We start from the raw sequence: 18153 nt of genomic DNA on the forward strand, positions 1-18153 counted from the left end.
AAAAGGAGTGATTAGTCAGGGAAGAGAAAGATGATCAGAGAGAGAGAGAGAGAGAGGTGAGTGGAGGAAGAGAGAGAGTAAGAAAGAAAGAGGGGAAAGAAGGAGAGGGAGAAAAAAGGGAGGCGAGGGACAATGAGAGAGAAGGGTATTGCAGGGGAAACAGGGGGGGGTGTGAACAGATAGAGGGAGAAAAAAGGATGTGGGGTGAAAGAAGAGAAGGAGAGAGATTGAGAGTGAGGGAAGAGATGGGGAGTAAGAAAGAGAAAAAAGACAGAAATAGGGAAAAATAAGTGAGAAAGAGAGAGGAGATGAAGATCAGAGACTGGGGAATAGATGCGTTATAGTAATAGTGTAAATTGTACTTTGGGGACAGCAGGATGGCCTTGTGGTTAGAGAGGTCATCCACCAATCAGAGGGCTCGGGTGTCCTCACACATGACATTTAACCCCTCCCCCTCTGCTCCACCACTGCACTAGCTGGCTGACCAAAAGTACACAAAAATTAAAACCAAACCTGTCTCCTCCCCTTCATCTACATCACCTGCCTGAAGTAGCTTTAATACATGAAATCATTGAGGAATCATAGTTTTCATCTGCATTACCCAGCATTGTTTGCAAAAAATCTTGTACTACTCAAACTGTCTGCACAGTCTCACTGCAATGTTTTTGTACGCTCTGCCACCTTAGCCTCAGGAATGATACCAATGCTTCATAATGCTCACAATTTATGTGATTCATTTGAGACCTTGACTTAAGTGATGCTCATTGGTTTTTACACACACCGATTCCAATCCTGAAGTTATGCGCACGGATATGCAGCCTCCTACAGGACGCTGAAGATTTGTCTCTGAACAGTTCAAATGGCGCTGAAAGCAATTTGACAACTCTCCATAACTAAGTAATCAAGATGTGTCCTGTGTGCTCTATGTGCCAGAGTTTTATTGCATTATCAAAGGAGATGACAGTGCCAGGTGCACAGAGGGTGCCAGGGATTTGTTTAAATGTGCTGAGTTTAGCAGATGCCCTGTGCATCCAGCATTTCATAATGGATAGGTCCTTGAAAACTGAGCTGTGCCAACTTTTAACGATAATTTGCTAAGCCAGATTGCACAGCCAACATCCCTCCGGTGTCACTCCAGGTAAAATGTGTCCTTTCTATCCTAGTGACAGGTGCTGTGTCAGCCGGACAGGGCGTCCAGGGATGTTGGGCGAATATCTCAGGTCTCTGTCTTACACTGCTGGGTACAGTTCAAAAAAGAATATACAGTATACAAAATAATATATATATATATGGTGGCTATACACTGACCCGCAAAAAAACGCAGAATCAAGGACAGAGTCCATAGTGTTGTGAGCTTCCCAACATCATAGGTGCCATCAACTGTAAACTGTCAACTGTATGCTTCCACCAGGGCTTCGAGTGCATAACATAAAATTTATAGGAATAGCAGAAGACAGCACTCCATGAATATTTGATTGGTGTTTTATGCAGACATCATGGCCATAACAAGTATTTACACACAGTTTCAATGCAATGAGCAATGCTATTGGAGACTAGCATGTTAGATGAGATGAGTAGAAAGCAGCTGCCATTTAGAAATGTATCTCTTAGTATGAAGCTTATTTTTGATATAAAACATTATTTCACTGATTTGTTACAAGCAAAACTGTGGAACGGCTTAAATCATTTCAGATTTTGTAAAGTATAGTTTATGTTTTTATTTAATTAATGTCCCAAGGGCAAGTTGACTCCTTTTGTGCAGTGATCCTAAACAAATCTGAATTAAAGGCGCATGGTATTTAAAGCCAAAACCTAAGCAGAAAGACATGAAAAGGAGAAGAAGCCATGGACCAATTTTCCACCGTACTGATGGGAAGGACAAAGAAGAAGAACAAGGTTTTGAATGAGCCCATGCACAAGTCTGAAAAGCAACAGCTCATATGTGCATTTATTAATCTGCTGAACACCTGCGTAACTGAATAGAGTGTGAATAAAGTGATTTTATTCTTTTATTTTTTTTAATTTATTCTGACTCACATGGTGATTCAAGCAAAACAGCGGGTGGTCCTGTTATCCTAACGTTATATTCTAATAGTAAAAACCCAAAGGTTATGAATACACACTTGCAAAAAACACAAACATGCAAACATACACACACACACACAAGCTCCTTTTCACTTTATCCAGCATCACCTGCTAATGACTCACTCGCTCATATTCTCTTGCTCATTCACACACACACACGATCACACACACACACACACACACACACACACACACACACACACACACACACACACACACACACACACACAGACAGACACACATAAACAGCAGCCCTCAGCTAGAAAGTTGTTACCGGTGCTGCTTCTCTTAATCAAATCCTGCTGTGTGTGTGTGACTAAAATAACTCAATAAAACAAGTACTGTACATTAGCAGGCTGTCACAACTGCTCACACCACTACAAGCACCCTGACTGGGTTGAAACAAACACACACACGCGCACACACACACACACACACACACACACGCACACACAGATAGATACACAGACTTTACAGCTGGCCCAGCCAATAACCCTCAAGTCACGCCCTCACACTCTATCTGACACTAGCAGTGGGGCATTAAAGCCTTTTCATCATTTTCATCACAGCATTATACAACGGGGGTAATTTCAGCCAAGCAATCTGACTGGTCAAAGATGTTTTCCAACTGTGCTCGTAATTACTATAATGCGGTACTATAATAATAATACTATCATAATAATCTAGCTGTGATTTAGCAGAAATGGAATTGGTTGCTATGCTTTCTCCTGCTTTTCATTATCATGTGTTTAGACTATTTTGAAGAAGCTGCAACCGTGTGCCGGGCAGCATCACTGTCTCACCTATCCTATTCAACACCCTGACAGGAATTACTGCTGCAATATACTCACCACTACACAGCGGGAGAAACAGAGAAAACGGTGAATTGCAACCTCATTAACACATTATGAGGTGGTGTTCGATCGCGAGGGCCGAGTACATAAGCAGCACTATTAAGTTACAGCAGCAGAAGCTATCGATTAAAAACCTGAACACTGCGAAAATACCATTTATCAAAATCAAGATGTGAAAAACGGCTGTCAAAAGTGTCACTGTGCAGTTGTTCATAACACTGGGTTAGGCGCACTCAGTCAAATGGTGACAACTTGCATGTGTACATATGCTTTTAACTTTTGAGATATTTATTCATGCCCACACCAAAATGCAATTTATGTCCGTATCCATAAGAAATACAAGAACACAGACAAAAACAATCAGAAGCTTTGCGAGACTGGGCATGAACTCAGCTGATAATCACTGTGTCGGCACACAAACACACGCCGCGGCCAAGCTGTTGTTCTCACCAGTGTCGATTTTGAAGCAGGTGGTGTGGAATTTGCCCATGTAGAACTCCACTCCTATGATGGCAAACATGACAATGGCGAAGAACAGCAACAGGCCAATCTGGAGCAGAGGGACCATGGCTTTCATTATGGACTTCAACACCACCTGGAGACCTGAAAGATAGACAGAAATAGAGGTGGGGGGGGGGGGGGGGGCAGAGATAGACAGAGCGGGAGAGAGAGGGAGACCAAGAGAGAGAGAGAGAGAGAGAGAGAGAGAGAGTGACAGAGAGAGAAAGAGACACTGACATCAAACTAATTAACTTATTAAATTGTCTAATCTAAGAAGCATCCAGATTGCATTGATTGATTTTTCCAGCAGAGAAAATGCATTTCAGTTGACAATCTACATTTTGGGTATATTCCCGAATATTCTTAAAAGTTATCTAATCCATCATAAATCAAACTAAACACGTCAAACTTCTGCTTAACGTGTGTAGAATAATTACCCCAATACATCAATGCTAAATCAATTTTGATAGCATTGGTATAATAGCTGTAGAAAAATTAGACCATTGAGGTGAAAATTATTATGTTAATTCTATGTATTGCTCTCTGTGCATTTATTCTATGTGTCCCGGGGCACGATTTGGCGCAAAATGTGCAGGACTGACTTACGGCACAAAGATAGAGCCTCAACCAAAACGGAAAGATGACTCACTTTGAATTGCTCTACTTGTTTGCACAGAAACAAATACACAGACAAGTCCAGATGCTGTACAGTCCTGCAGCGCCTAGCTAGGTGCGCAGCATCAACTGTTGCTGTAGTTGAAGTTACTGCAGTCCTGGAATAATGAGGATAACCACATCACTCACCACTGTATTGTGAAGAAGAATAGATCCACTCTCCTATAATGCTACTCTAGTAGGTTGGCTGTCTGTCATTATCATAACATAGTAGCCTGTTAGTCAAAATGTTTTGTTAGCATTGCCAAAATGTAATAAATTCCAGATCTGTTACGCAAAAAATGCTTTGCTACTAAAATATTCACTGGCAAAAAAAAATAAAATTGTCACACATAGATTGACACTGCAGTTGCAAAACTATACCTAACACAGTCTACCGACTCAAAACCCAACATTTAGCTGTCACACATTGACAGTCTAAAGTCTACATCAAAAACACAGTGGTCACCCAGCAGCGCAAAGGTCATTAGCAGGGTGACAGCAGTGGGTGAACTATGTGTTGGGGCCCAAAACAAGCTGCTAATCTGTTTATGTGTTAGGGGGATCTACCATATCCTTGTTATAATTTTACTGTGGCTCAGAACTGCCAATAAATCACATATAGCTTTTGTTTGTTTTTATTTATGTGCCATTTCCATTTTCATTTTCATTCATTTTCACTGACTTCATCCCTGTTTAAAAATTGATGAGATGATCAGACCTGAAGAATTAAAAGTCTGACGTTCTGTCTTCACTGTAAACACAACTTAAGGCCTAAATGAAAGGTTTCATTCCAAATGATGGTACTGTTTAAAGGATAGCAAGCAATGAAAACACTTTTATAGACTGGATCATCAATAATTCAGAGGTACTGAATGCTAAACCTTCACTGAAGTTTTATGTAAACCACTTTGGATATAAAGCCTTCCGGAAATCATAATGTCCTCAGATGTTGCCGATGACTTACTGGGGATTCCTGACACCAGTTTGAGCGGCCTCAGCACTCTCACCGCCCGCAGTGTTCGCAGGTCAAAGTCCGAACCCACCTTGGCCAGGATTCTGTATATAAACACACAGACATAAACAACAGGTCAATTTTTTAAAAGGTGGGCAAAAAAGGTAATAAAGGAAATAACCAAAATGGAAAAAGAGAGTGTCCCTGAAATGCAGTATATTATTTTGCATTAGTATTGGATCGTACAATAATGAGATTACAATCCTTGGTACTTCTTCAAGGGATCTGAAGTCATTGCTGAGTTTTTTCTAAGATTCCTTGAAAATATACCATGCTTTGTAAACAATCTTGTTATTTTCTGTACTAAATATCCTGTTGCATATTACACTACCAGTCAAAAGTTTGGAAACACCCCATTTTTCTTTAATTTTTACTATTTTCCACATTTTAGACTAATAGTAAAGACATCAAAACTATGAAATAAGACAAATGGAATTATGCAGTGACCAAAAAAGTGTTAAACAAATCAAAACTATCTTATATTTTAGATTCTTTAAAGTAGCCGCCCTTTGCCTTGATGGAAAGGCAAAGGCTTTGGAAAGAAATTCACACATAGGCCTCAACTTCACTATTTATATTTGTCTAAGAAACACATTTCAAGCATTTAAGCATAAGCCTTTAGATCAAAATGGCTTTAAAAGAATGAAAAACATGGTACATTCAATCAGGTGTGTCCAGACTTTTGACATTATTCCCTTTGTTTCATTTTTGCTGCAGGTTGGTCAAAACACATCAGACTAATAGCTTGGTCATGTGACTGATTACATCATGTGCCGTTTATGTCTGCTTTTACCTACTGGAGGAATGACATGCTGTGGCAGGTCCTTGTGCATACGTGTGTGTATGTATATGTGTGTGTGAGTGTGTGTTTCCATGAGTGCGTGTATAAATGTATGTGTATATGTATGCGTGTCTATGTGTGTGTGTGTGCCAGCCATCGAGTCACAGCTGGCAGCCCTCATTACAGGCTGTACACAGAGGGGGAGACTAAGTGCTCTATGGAAACACACAGAAAAACATGCTCTAGGCTAGGGAGAGAGGGAGAGGGAGAGAAAGAGAGTGAGAGAGAGAGCGAGAGAGAGAGAGAGATGTACTTCATGCGGGAGAGAGAGGTGGACAAGACAGAGAGGAGGATGGATATGAAAATAAGGATTACTGTGAAAGACAGAGAAGGTAAGTGGGAGTAGAGTAGGAAGAGAAAAAAAAAAACGTATGAAGAGGAATGGAATAAAGCTGATCTGGAAGCAAGAGAGGGATTTACTGGATTCCAACACAAGCTCTGTTTTAAAATTAGTTATTTTCCCAGACCTTGGTTTTTGGACATTGTACCTATGATGCATGTATTTGACTATAGAAAAACATTACTTAGAACATCCCTAAAGGGCATTTTTTAACGTGCCAGTCAAGTGCTGTTTGCAGCACCAAAGCAGACAGAAAGAGCCCAAGGGGGCTGTAGTTTTTGTACAGTGGGTACTACACATGATCTGACTGAAACAATGTCCTCAAAGAAGTATACACACATTACAATAAAAAAAAAACAAGAGAAAACAAGAAAGATCGCTTATTGCTCCCTGGTTACCGGTTGGCATGGCAACCAATAAAGCACATCTGTGCTTTACGGGAATTATCATCACGGGTGGAATCAGATTGCTTGGATGAAACCGCTTGTTGTGTAATATAGAATAGATTATTTTATGCATATTTTATCTTTGGGGGTTGATCAAATTCTATGACAGTGATAGATTTCCAAATATTTTTTTTAATAATTTTCTCCTTACTTTTCCATACTCTGCAAACTGTGGAAATATTTTCTCATAATTTTCTATCATATCAAGCTCTATGTAGGAAAAAAAAAAAAAGCATAAGCAGTGAGAAAGAGATTGGGGCTGAGTGATGACTGAAAGATGATATAGTGTAGTACAACCCAATCTTAACACCACTCATTCAATTCACACACACACATAGCATGCACAGGCACACACACACACAGACACACATACATGCCTACTACAAAGAAGTAAATGTACAGTAAAAAATTGTTGTATGTTGATTGTTATTGGTGCTGTCAGGTAGAAAGTACACTTTTTGTAATTTTCCTGCCTCTGCTTAGATTGATGGTTTACAGGTTGCTTTATGGATCAGACCTTTATGACCCTTTCAGCACCATCAGTGTACTGCAGGTTTCACCAGAACGACCACAGGCAACTAACCAGCAGATGTGACCAAACTGAGCCTCTAATGACCCGCCAAAAGAAATTAGAACCAAATATTGACACACATTCATAGACAGAAACCCACGTACATACACTCAAAGAATCACATTTCCCTTGAGATGTTACTGTTGTTGTTATTGTTATGACTGTTTATGAGTTGGAATCAACTGGACAGGAGAGTCCACCAAACACTGCATCAATAAAACAACAAATCAACGTGTGTGTGTGTGTGTGTGTGTGTGTGACAGAGGTACCTAGAGAGAGACAGAGAGAGAAAAAAGATAAAAAGGGATGATAAACAACAGTAATGCCACATTCCCCTATATACCACACATATTGTCTACAGAATAATATTACAGTTGCTTTGGTCCAATTTTCTAGTGTTTACATGTATCCACTGTACTACTTCATTTGATACAGATGGTTGTATTTTGCATGCGATACGTGATTTAAAGCCCAAAATTAGGAGCGCTGAATTTTGCACAAAGAGCTTTGCACTTTGAAACTGAAAATTGAGTCAAAGCAATCATAAAAAACTGCTAAGTGTTCTGTGTATGACGCTAATGGACAAAAGAGGAGCAAGCGAGAATATCTATTCACCATACATAAATCCACAGTGACCCGAAGAAACAGAATGAAAAGAGGATATAAAAAAACATGAATCATCCCTCTGTGCTGTTTTTATATCCGCCACAATCAATAACTCACTTTGTTCTGGTGTGTGTATGTGGCCACAGGTGCGTGTGTATGTGTGTGTACGTGCATGTGTGTGTGTATGGGAAGGAAGGGATGATTTGATGACCGTGCAGACAGACAGTCGGGCAGGGAGCAGGCTGAAGAAGAAGCTATGGGTTTTAATATCCCTTTATCATCGGCGCAATATATCCATGTGGGCGCCAGACACTGGCACAGGAAATATGGAGGGTGATGCTATCGGCCATCAGTCACTCGCAAACACACACACACACACACACAGACAGAGTGGCATTTTCTTGCCACTTTTCTCTATGTTGTCATACACAGGTACAAGCATGGCAGTACGTGTGAGCATCATCTGCTTATATGTCTTCACAGATGGACAGCTCACACAGAAAAAAACAAAAAAACAGCAAGACACTCACAAATTCACACATACAAACAAACAAAGACACGCACAGATGCACACACACACACACATGTACAAATGCACACACAGATAACAAAGCGCACATTTGCTCTTGCGCTTCATCAAATATATCTCTCAATACTGTGATTGAACTTTTATCACTGGAATATAAATAGAACCGCGACCAAGTTAGCCTTGAAGAAACAGCAGCCATGCAGAATGGAGAGATGGAGAAGAAAAGGAGACAAAGAGTTAAGGCTGATTCATCGGTAGGAAAGAAAAATAACCGGTTCATACTTTTTGTTCTTTGTGGGGGAGATTTTCCAAAAAAAATCAACAAGATGTGTGAGTTGGGTAATGACAGTTGTTCAGTCACTGGGAAATGGGCATAGCTTCAGAAATGAATGACCCTTCCTCCACACAGTAGGATGGATGAGCTTGCATAAACATGAATGGAAGTGTGAAGTGGGGCAGCGAACACGACGAGTGTGTGTGTGTTTGCCAGGAGTAAGGCGAGCAAGGTAGCAAAATGTTTGAGCACAGTACATCACAAAAACAAATCAAACCCATTAAACCGCAGACTTCACACCCCACGCACCCTCCACCCATAAACCACTTGAATCATTAATTTCCTGTTATAGAGTGAAAGACGGACAGAAAGAAACAAAGAGACGCGGACGTGGAGAGAAAGGCGCCTGAGAAAAAAGAGTGGGAAACGGTGCACCACAGTTCTCTTGTGAGGCTGAGTGATGTAGTTTAATTACTGTGACCCAGCCCAGCTGGGGGCCGGGGGCTGTGATTGAGTTTTTCACACATCCCAGTAAGAGGAGATGGGGCTCCCAGAGGACAGACAAGAGAACATGGTGCTGACAACCTGCCTGAATAACTGCCTGCCTGTCTGAGCGCTACCAGCTGGTCACTGACTATCTGTCTGCTTCCCCGCCTGTCTCCCTGCCTGCTTGTCTGCCTCTCATCTGCCTACCTCGGTACCTGCCTGTCTGCCTGTCCATCTGTGGCTGCTGTTTTCATCTGTACTGTACGTCTACCTGCCTCCCTGTCTGGCTGCCTCTCTGCCTGTACGCATTACATTCATCTGCGTGTCTACCTGCTCGTCTGTCTTTCTGAGCACCGTAGACTGTAGGATTAGGGCCACATGAGGGCAGCTCACGGAAGCGTATTTGAGTGGAGAAAAAAAAACAACCTTGGAGCTAGTGTGCGCACTAGGCAGCTGCCTATATCGCCTGTGCTGCTAATCGCCACTGCTTGCCACCTGCCGCTCTGGAAGCTAGTCTGCACAACCTACTACCAGCAGGACACTAACAATCTGTGCACCTCATTACTTCTTCATCTATCTGCACACAGAAAAATAAAAAGGTGCCGGAAACGGTTCTTCTTCTCGGAGTGACGCCATAGAAGAACCATTTCTGGTTCCACAAAGAACATTTCAGACCAAGGTTCTCTGAAGAACCGTTTCTGCACTCCTTTGCTTAGACAGCTGCATTGTGTTTTTGTTTATCTTGCCCTTGTATAGCCTCGTTTGCTATTGCACAATATATACTATAGAGGGATTTTGGTTATTTTCCACATTTATGCCATCACCCACCATCCACTAACTAAGAATTAAGATTCTTTTGGCATATTCAATGGTTCTTCTATTTTCGGTTCCAGTTTGCACCTTTTTCTGTGTGTGGCTTTATTCAGCTTGTCTTCATTTCTGTCTGTCTGTCTGTCTGTCCGTATGAGTGTCTGTCTGCCGCTGCCTGCTTTCCACCAGCTTACTAGTGACAGACGTCATTGGTTCAACCATAATTGGTCCATACCTCTGATTTCCATGTCTCACTGGCGAAACTGCCCGTCTGTATTTCTACCAGGACTCGACCAGCTGCCCTCTGACGTTCTGTCTGCCTCATTGCCTGTCTGCGCCGACTGTCTATCTGTCTGTATAACACCTGTTAGACACCTGTTATCGGTCTGACACCAACTGAAGACATACTACCTTGCTGTCTGTCTGTCTGTCTGTCTGTCTGTCTGTCTGTCTGTCTGTCTGTCTGTCTGTCTGTCTGTCTGTCTGTCTGTCTGTCTGTCTGTCTGTGTGTGTGTGTGTGTGTGTGTGTATATATATATATATTACTTGTCTGTTCTGTCTCTCTTTCTCTTTCTCTCTTTCTATTTCTGACCACCAGCAATGCCACCGACAATCTGTCTGGTCAGTGTTTGCCTTTATTTCTGTCTGTTTGTATGTCTGTCTGCATGTCTGTCTGTCTGTATGTCTGTCTGCATGTCTGTCTGCATGTCTGTCTGTCTGTCTGCATGTCTGTCTGCATGTCTGTCTGCATGTCTGTCTGTCTGTCTGTCTGCATGTCTGCATGTCTGTCTGCATGTCTGTCTGTCTGTCTGCATGTCTGTCTGCATGTCTGTCTGCATGTCTGTCTGCATGTCTGTCTGTCTGTCTGTCTGCATGTCTGTCTGTCTGTCTGTCTGCATGGCTGTCTGTCTGTCTGTATTTCTGACTGTATTGTATGTTTGTCTTTACTTTCTCCTCAGAGCTGGGGGTGAGCTAAATTGTGCCCCACAACCCATGCTAAAATTATCTCTATTCTATTCTATTTGCAAACACAAAGTGCATGTGCACACACACACACACACACACTCACTCACACAATCTAGAAAATAGACCTCGTCATCAGACACAGGCCATTTCTTGCCAATTAGGCCTCATTTCTACCATCTCATCTAATAGGAAGCGAGCTAACCAATCACGAAACGGGCTTCAGTGTGTCACATCCTGTTTGTGAACAAAGGTAGACTGTGCTTGCGTACGTGTGCGCATGTGTGTATGTGTGCGTGTGGCGGGGCGTATCGTCATGACGTTATACAATGTGAGTGGACAGCTGTGACAGAGTCAGGGGAGCAAGCATTTCCCACAATGCCCATGAGGACAGAAGGGGGTACTCATGAACTCATCGTGGCTGCCAGAGCCACTCGCCATCAAACATAGCTGCTGTCGTAGTGCTGTGGTTCTGATTAAGGCTGCATGCATGCGCGTACACGTGCAAACACAAACAGCTTGCTCCAAATTAGACTCATAAACAAGTCAAAGGCAGGGGCCAGAAACGAACAAAACTAGCTCACATCCTCAGGCTACGATGTAACCTAGCTCTGATCTTCCGAATCACACTATACCAGCTCTAGCCTGACAGCAACCACCCTGATTAGGATTGTACTCATAGTGGCACAAACATTTATTTACAGCCACAACACAATGGAAAATAACTTTAAAGATTTTAAAAAATAAACGATTTTTGCAATGAGAGAGAGAGGGAGAGAGAGAGAGAGAGAGAGAGAGAGAGAGAGAGAGATGTACTTCATGCGGGAGAGACAGGTGAACAAGACAAGACAGAGAGAGAGAGAGAGAGAGAGAGAGAGAATGGAGAGACAGTGTTCTTGCTATAAAAAAATATATAAATTGGTAGGTATTTTAGATAGGTACTAATTAGATTTCCTAGATAGGTGCTTTATTGTATTTCCCATCAATTAAGATGATAGATCACTTTTAGATCACTTTCCATCATGTAGGCATTTAAAAACTAGTGTAATTTATTAGATTTAAATGTGATTTTTCTGTACTAGTATCCATAGGTAGGGAAATCAGTTTTGGCTTTATTTTACACTTTCACACTGTTAAAATATAGCTTGGCGCACTAGACATAATCTAGATGCATCTCTTACAATGTGCTTTTAAAGAACAGGTTCATAAACAGTGCTTCATATACTAACACCATAAATACTATATTATACATATAAATATAAACATAAGATGCATCTAAACAATAAATATGAATGTCAGTGTGCACTCTGCTAGCATGCAAGTTGTCATTATTTCTCTGCACCAACCAGTCAAATCACTGTACTTTTATTGTACTCAGCAACTAGCTATACAGATTCCCCACAGAGAAAAGACACACCATAGACTCTGCAGGTGTGTTTATTTTAGTTTAGAGTTCCCGCACTGCTCAGGTAAAGGCCTGAGATGCGCTGCTGAGCCGAGCCTGGCCCGCTCCTGCCTCAGTCAATAAAAACAACAGAGCAAAAGAGGAGGCGTTCTCCCTTTAACCTCCCCGCTCCACCCGCTCTCCTCCTGCTTCCCTCCCTCTCCTCACACATCTGAATGTTAATTAACCTAAGCCCCATTAATGTGTCCCATGCTGATCCAGCGCTAATGACATAGGAGGAGGAAAAGGTAAGGAAAACAAAGAAAAGGGACTGAGTCAGGATTTTTATTTCTGTCTGCACACCAGGCTGGATGCTCCTCAGTGCCACGGCCAGATTAGTTGAAGTGAAATCAGAACAGAGAGCCATGGCCGCTGGGCTTTTTATCACACTTGGGAGTCTGAGCGGAGTAATGACAAATTTACCATCTTGGGTGTCCAAACCCTCCATCTAAGCCACTGGAGAGAGAGAGAGAGAGAGAGAGAGAGAGAGAGAGAGAGAGAGAGAGAGAGAGAGAGAGAAAGAGTGTTGGAGGGAAAGATAGATAAACAGACAGATAGACAGCTAAATAGATAGATAGATATATAGATAGATAGATAGATAGATACATAGATACCTCCTTTACACCTGGCATTACCATACATCCCGGATTGTATTTGGATAGTGCAAAACACATAAAAACCAAGTGTAATTGCATCTAAGATGCATTAGAGATCAGGGACGCCACATTTGGCTACATTAACAACAAAGTGTACATACAGACGCCTCCAGTCCGCATATAGGAGCTATATATATTAAAAAAAAAAAATTCACGTGTGGATCCGGGAAGCACATGCAAATCAAACAGATGGCAGGCAGCTTGGATACTTGTCAACAATGAATTGTCAGGAGACTCGTGGATGGGGAACAACGAGATGAGAGGTATTTACTGCCAACTGTAAAGAACGTAAATATTACAAGAAGAAGTGACGTGCAGACAATCTGAGTTTTGGTGTATACATTGAAATCGGATATCAACATGTACACATTTTACTGTATAATCCAGCTATATCAAATCTAGATATAATCCAGATGAGAGAAGCACATTAATGCCAGGTATAAAGGGACACCTTAAAGAAACTGGTCCAAACATTTATCTCCTCAAAGCTGGACTACTGAAACACACTGCAACACTCACTGTGGTCTCCAGAAGTTCCAGTACATCCAGAAGAGCCACTGCCAGGATCCTGATGAGAGTTCAAAACACATCACACCCATACTGCTTCCCCATCTCCTCCTGGAAATGCCTCAGCCTGCCTCTAGGAGCCTCTTATCCCACAAATCTCCTCTCTAACCATTGGGTCAAGTAACAGCCTGCTCCTCCATGCCACCATAAGCTTTGTGTGTGTGCTGCTCCCCCACCTGTGGAACAAACTGCCCGACCACCGTGAGCACCTCAGACACTGGCCTCTTTAAAAACTGACCTAAAAACCTCTATCTACAGAAAGCCATTTTCTGTAAACTGCTAAGCACCGAACCACTGCTTTTGGCTTGTATTTTATTCTTATTTTTTATTCATTTATGCTTTTCTGTTGTGTTTTAATAGCTATTAATTGTGTTTAAAGTGTCTATTTCTTGTAGCACTTTGACATTCCTTTGACATTATCATTATTATTATTATTATTATCATTATTATTATTATTATTATTCTTGAGGTACTGAGTATATGTAATCCAGCCTTTGAGTGAGATGGAAGACAATATTTTCAAGGTAAGTTTCCCCCCAAGGAGCCATTCTGACAAGATGTGCTGTGATTTATGCTTGGGAATCCTATCAAGTTGACAGATAGATAGATAGATAGATAGATAGATAGATAGATAGATAGATAGATAGATTCCTCCTCCTATACCTGGCATTACCATACATCCTGGATTGTATTTGGATAGTGCAAAACACATAAAAACCTAAGATGCATCTAAGATGCAGTTACACATTGAAAAACACATTGAATTGAACTGAAATAGAGAGACAGAGTGAGCGAGAGAGACAGAGAGAATAGAAAGAGAGAGAGAGACACAGAGAGAGAGCGATAGAGAGGGAGACACTAAGGGGCAGAGTGAGAGAGAGGCTACATAATGACAAAACTACCAGTCTCCACATCCTAACCTTTCATCTTAGCCACAGGAGGGTGAGAGCAAGACAGAGAGAGAAAAAATGGATAGAAACAGAGAGAGAGAAAGAGGGAGAAGGACAGAGACTTTCCAGGCTTTTTACTGAAGCTCAGGTTTGACTCTGTACCCGCTAACACTCCAAGACATTTTGCACAATAATAGTGATTTTGCTCATTACATCAATCTTATGTCTGTATTTCCTCTATATCCTATAGATAATTGAATCTGTGAAGAATCTGTGAAGTTGCAAGTTGTTAGAGAACCCATAGTGTTGTAAGAATTAACTTTTGAATTCAGTCGAAAGTAAACTTTCAAGGGCAAGGGAAGGGATTCTGACTGATTATATGTGCTGAAGACAGATGGATTATTCAGTTGATGAAAAAGTGGTGCTGTCTCTCCTGCTGTTCAGAGAGACTAATCTAAGAAATCGCTCCTGTAACAGATCAGGCTGAGACTGTGACTTCATAACTGCTCAGTCTTGCTAATGTCTATTTGAACCATTTCACCCTAAATGAGATGCTACATCTGCTTTCTTAATAACCAAAATTATGTAGAAAAACCATCAGATGTAAACATTGGTGGGCAGTGGAGTGTGTTTGCAGTCAGCAAGGTGGCTTGTTGTTTAATAAGACCACAGGCCCAGGGTATTCATAATTTATTGGACCACATTGTAATTATTCCCTATTATAATGGCATCTGGAAAGTAACAACAGCCAATGTGTCTGTTCCAGTGACACCGCTCTGACCCCTCTGGTGAAATAAGGTGATGTGTTTGTTTTACTGCCATTTCTGTTAAAAGAGGATATAGTGCTTTGCCTTCTCCTGGCTACCAGTGGTCAAGTGTAGTGTACATGTTGTTACTCACCCCCTGGTCTTTGGTTGTGTCAGGCACTGGTAGGTTAAAGCTACACTAGACAGGATTTTAACGTAAAAATACACTAGTCTTATCAGCCTGAATCACAAAGTGGGGCTGCAATATAAATGTATTTCCCTTCCCCCCTAATTAAGATGTGGTAGATTTGCCCAATTTAACCAAATTAAATTCTAGTGTTGTGTATGGTCACTTCTCCGCCAGTGTACAGTTTCCGATCATACACTTTTATCCCTCTGATCTTTGGTTCTTTTGAGCACTGGAGCTGAAGTGTGTTATTTCATCAGCAGTCCTGACAACCATGTTATGTGTGCTTTTACCAGCCATTGCGTGATGTGTACAGTCAGCAGTCAAAAGAAATGACTGATTGAAGTTTTGTTTTTTCTGACAGCGTACAGATGAAGGCAAAGGTCCAGAGATATTGTTAGGGACTGGAGCCCCATGACACATAATCCCATTTGTGGTTGCACAGCCATGGTCTTAGAGGGCAGACATCCCCATCTTATTATAACCCCCCTCCCCAGGCAAAATAAAATAAAATACTTCAATTACTTCATTCATTCATTCATTCATTCATTCAGACCCCCCCCCCCCTCTCTCTCTCTCTCGCTTTCTCTCTCTCTCTCTCTCTCTCTCTCTCTCTCTCTCTCTCTGTCTCATATCCACACACACACACACACACACACACAATGGGCACAATCCCAACTCATATCAAGCACAGCTGTAGACCTTCGAGAGGGCAAGACTGTCAAACAGCCAGAATGTGGGATGGTGTGATAAATTCTTCCTTGAAAGTTTTTACAACTAATGCCAAGGCAATACATTTTAGAAGGTTACAACCCATTCCCAAACCCACAGTAATAAAAGACAAGGAAATTGAATTGGCAGGCAACAATAAATATCTGGGATATCTGCTGATGGCAAACAGTGCTTTGAGAGAAATAATGTGATGATAATACATTTTTGATCCTGATCCTGAATTGATAATACTTTGGGCATGATCCTTCAGGCCTATATGGTTCCATTCAAGCTTTAAGTCACATATTTTTTGTATAGGTGAGACACAAAACTATATTTCAGTGTTGTACTAGTTATTAAATACATGAATGGATGAGATGGTTCATTCCAAGGGACGCCGTGACTGCAAATAAAAGAAACATGAAGCACTTTGTAGATTAAAGGCTTGTTTGATATCTTGAAAAATCCCATCCCAAAAGCCCATCTTCATTAAAACTTTGGGAGAGAGTGTGAATGCCCTACTTTAGCCAAGGGGCGAAAGTGGCAGGTTTACCACCTATTAGTAATATGTGAACGAAGTGCCATTTTGTGTCCTATTGACCTATTCGTGCAATGCTCTGCCAAATGTGCAATGACTGGCCAATCTTAATATAGCAAAAGAATTATGAAACAACAGAGAAGAGCAGATCTTTAAAGGAATATGGCAATACAATCTGCTTCTCCATTTCTACCCATGGTACATCAGAATCACTCTCAAACCATCTTGACAGTGGCCTAAGCATAAAAGAAAGGTAATACAATTAAAAAAGATGGGTACAGATAAACCTGCCTTTCTATTCTTTTGGAGTGTAGGATTACTAATTTTTGGATGCTGGCCTTTCCATATGAACTATGTGTTTACTTTGAGTTTTTACTGTATAAAAACCAAAATTCCCTTACAAGACAATACGGTTTGAATTGAATTGAATTGGCGTGAGGGAGCAGAGATAACAAAAAGGGTAAGCTGCCAATGTCACACACTCACATTATCCCCACAGAGAACAAAACCCTAAGGCCATGTGTCCAGTAGGAACTTTAGTTTTTCAGCACTGGCTTCTGTTTCATTATTTTCAATAGAAAGGACACTTTTGGTTTTTCTCGACAGCGCTAAGAGCTCAGCATGCTTCTAGTGTTTAGGAAAGCTAGCGCAAAGTTAAAAATCACTTTTCAGCAAAAGAGCACCTTGCTTCACACAGGTGAATGAACTGACACCAACAGCCACAAGAAGTGCTTCCTACAAACCATGTTTTAAGTGCTGCGAGCGAAAAAAGAGTTGCCCAGTGGATACAGCTGGTTATTGACTGGCCTCAGTAAAGAAAAAGTGGATGTATTAAATGGTTTCTTGTAGCAAGGGTGGTGCTATTCTGTCTCTGCCCTAAAAATTTCAGACCATGTTGAATAATGTGTACCTGTATAACAAGTTATGGTACATACAATAAAAGGTTAAATGGTTGGATATGACGGACCATATGGGGAAAAGAAGTGTGTTTGTTTGTTCAAATGTGTAAACTCTGATGACAGTATCCACGTGACCAGAGACACATAATAAAAAGGCATGAGATAAAGAAACTGTGTGTGTGTGTGTGTGTGTGTGATCTCTACAATCAGACCAGCTGTCCTCCAGTCTAAAATTTCCAGTCCTCCGTTTTTTTTATCAATGTGAATTATTTTCCAAATGGGATCGAAATATGTTCCCATCTGCCCCCGAGGGAGTACTGACTCCCTCTTAGCGTAGGTAAATTGAGAAAGTAGTTTCATACTGGGAGGTGAATGAGAGAGAGAGACAGAGAGAGATGGGTGAAAGGCAGAGAGAGGAAGAGAGAGAGAGCAGCAGAGACAGAGAAAGACTGTCGCTTTTCTCAGTACTTTGTACAGTTAAGTGCTTGTTGAGGGTATATATGTGTTTATATACTGTATGTGGCTGTGTGTGCTTGTACA

The 18153-nt window shown here is 41.3% G+C and overlaps 1 protein-coding gene across 1 annotated transcript in view; it reads right to left on the reverse strand.

Annotated features, from left to right (window-relative positions):
- LOC139662558 (voltage-dependent N-type calcium channel subunit alpha-1B-like) overlaps positions 1–18153 on the reverse strand; it is a 132854-nt gene that overhangs the window by 60824 nt on the left and 53877 nt on the right. The window contains exons 7-8 of the mRNA XM_071541241.1: positions 5062–5153; positions 3390–3542 (exon numbers count right to left, since the gene is read on the reverse strand). Coding sequence (XP_071397342.1) covers positions 3390–3542; positions 5062–5153 — 245 coding nt within the window. The remainder of the gene's footprint in view (positions 1–3389; positions 3543–5061; positions 5154–18153) is intronic.

Source organism: Centroberyx affinis, unplaced genomic scaffold (genome assembly GCF_046629955.1).
Source record: "Centroberyx affinis isolate AG114_WGS23_722 - 3 ecotype Tasmania unplaced genomic scaffold, CSIRO-AGI_Caff_v1 ptg003840l_1, whole genome shotgun sequence".
Taxonomy (NCBI): domain Eukaryota; kingdom Metazoa; phylum Chordata; class Actinopteri; order Beryciformes; family Berycidae; genus Centroberyx; species Centroberyx affinis.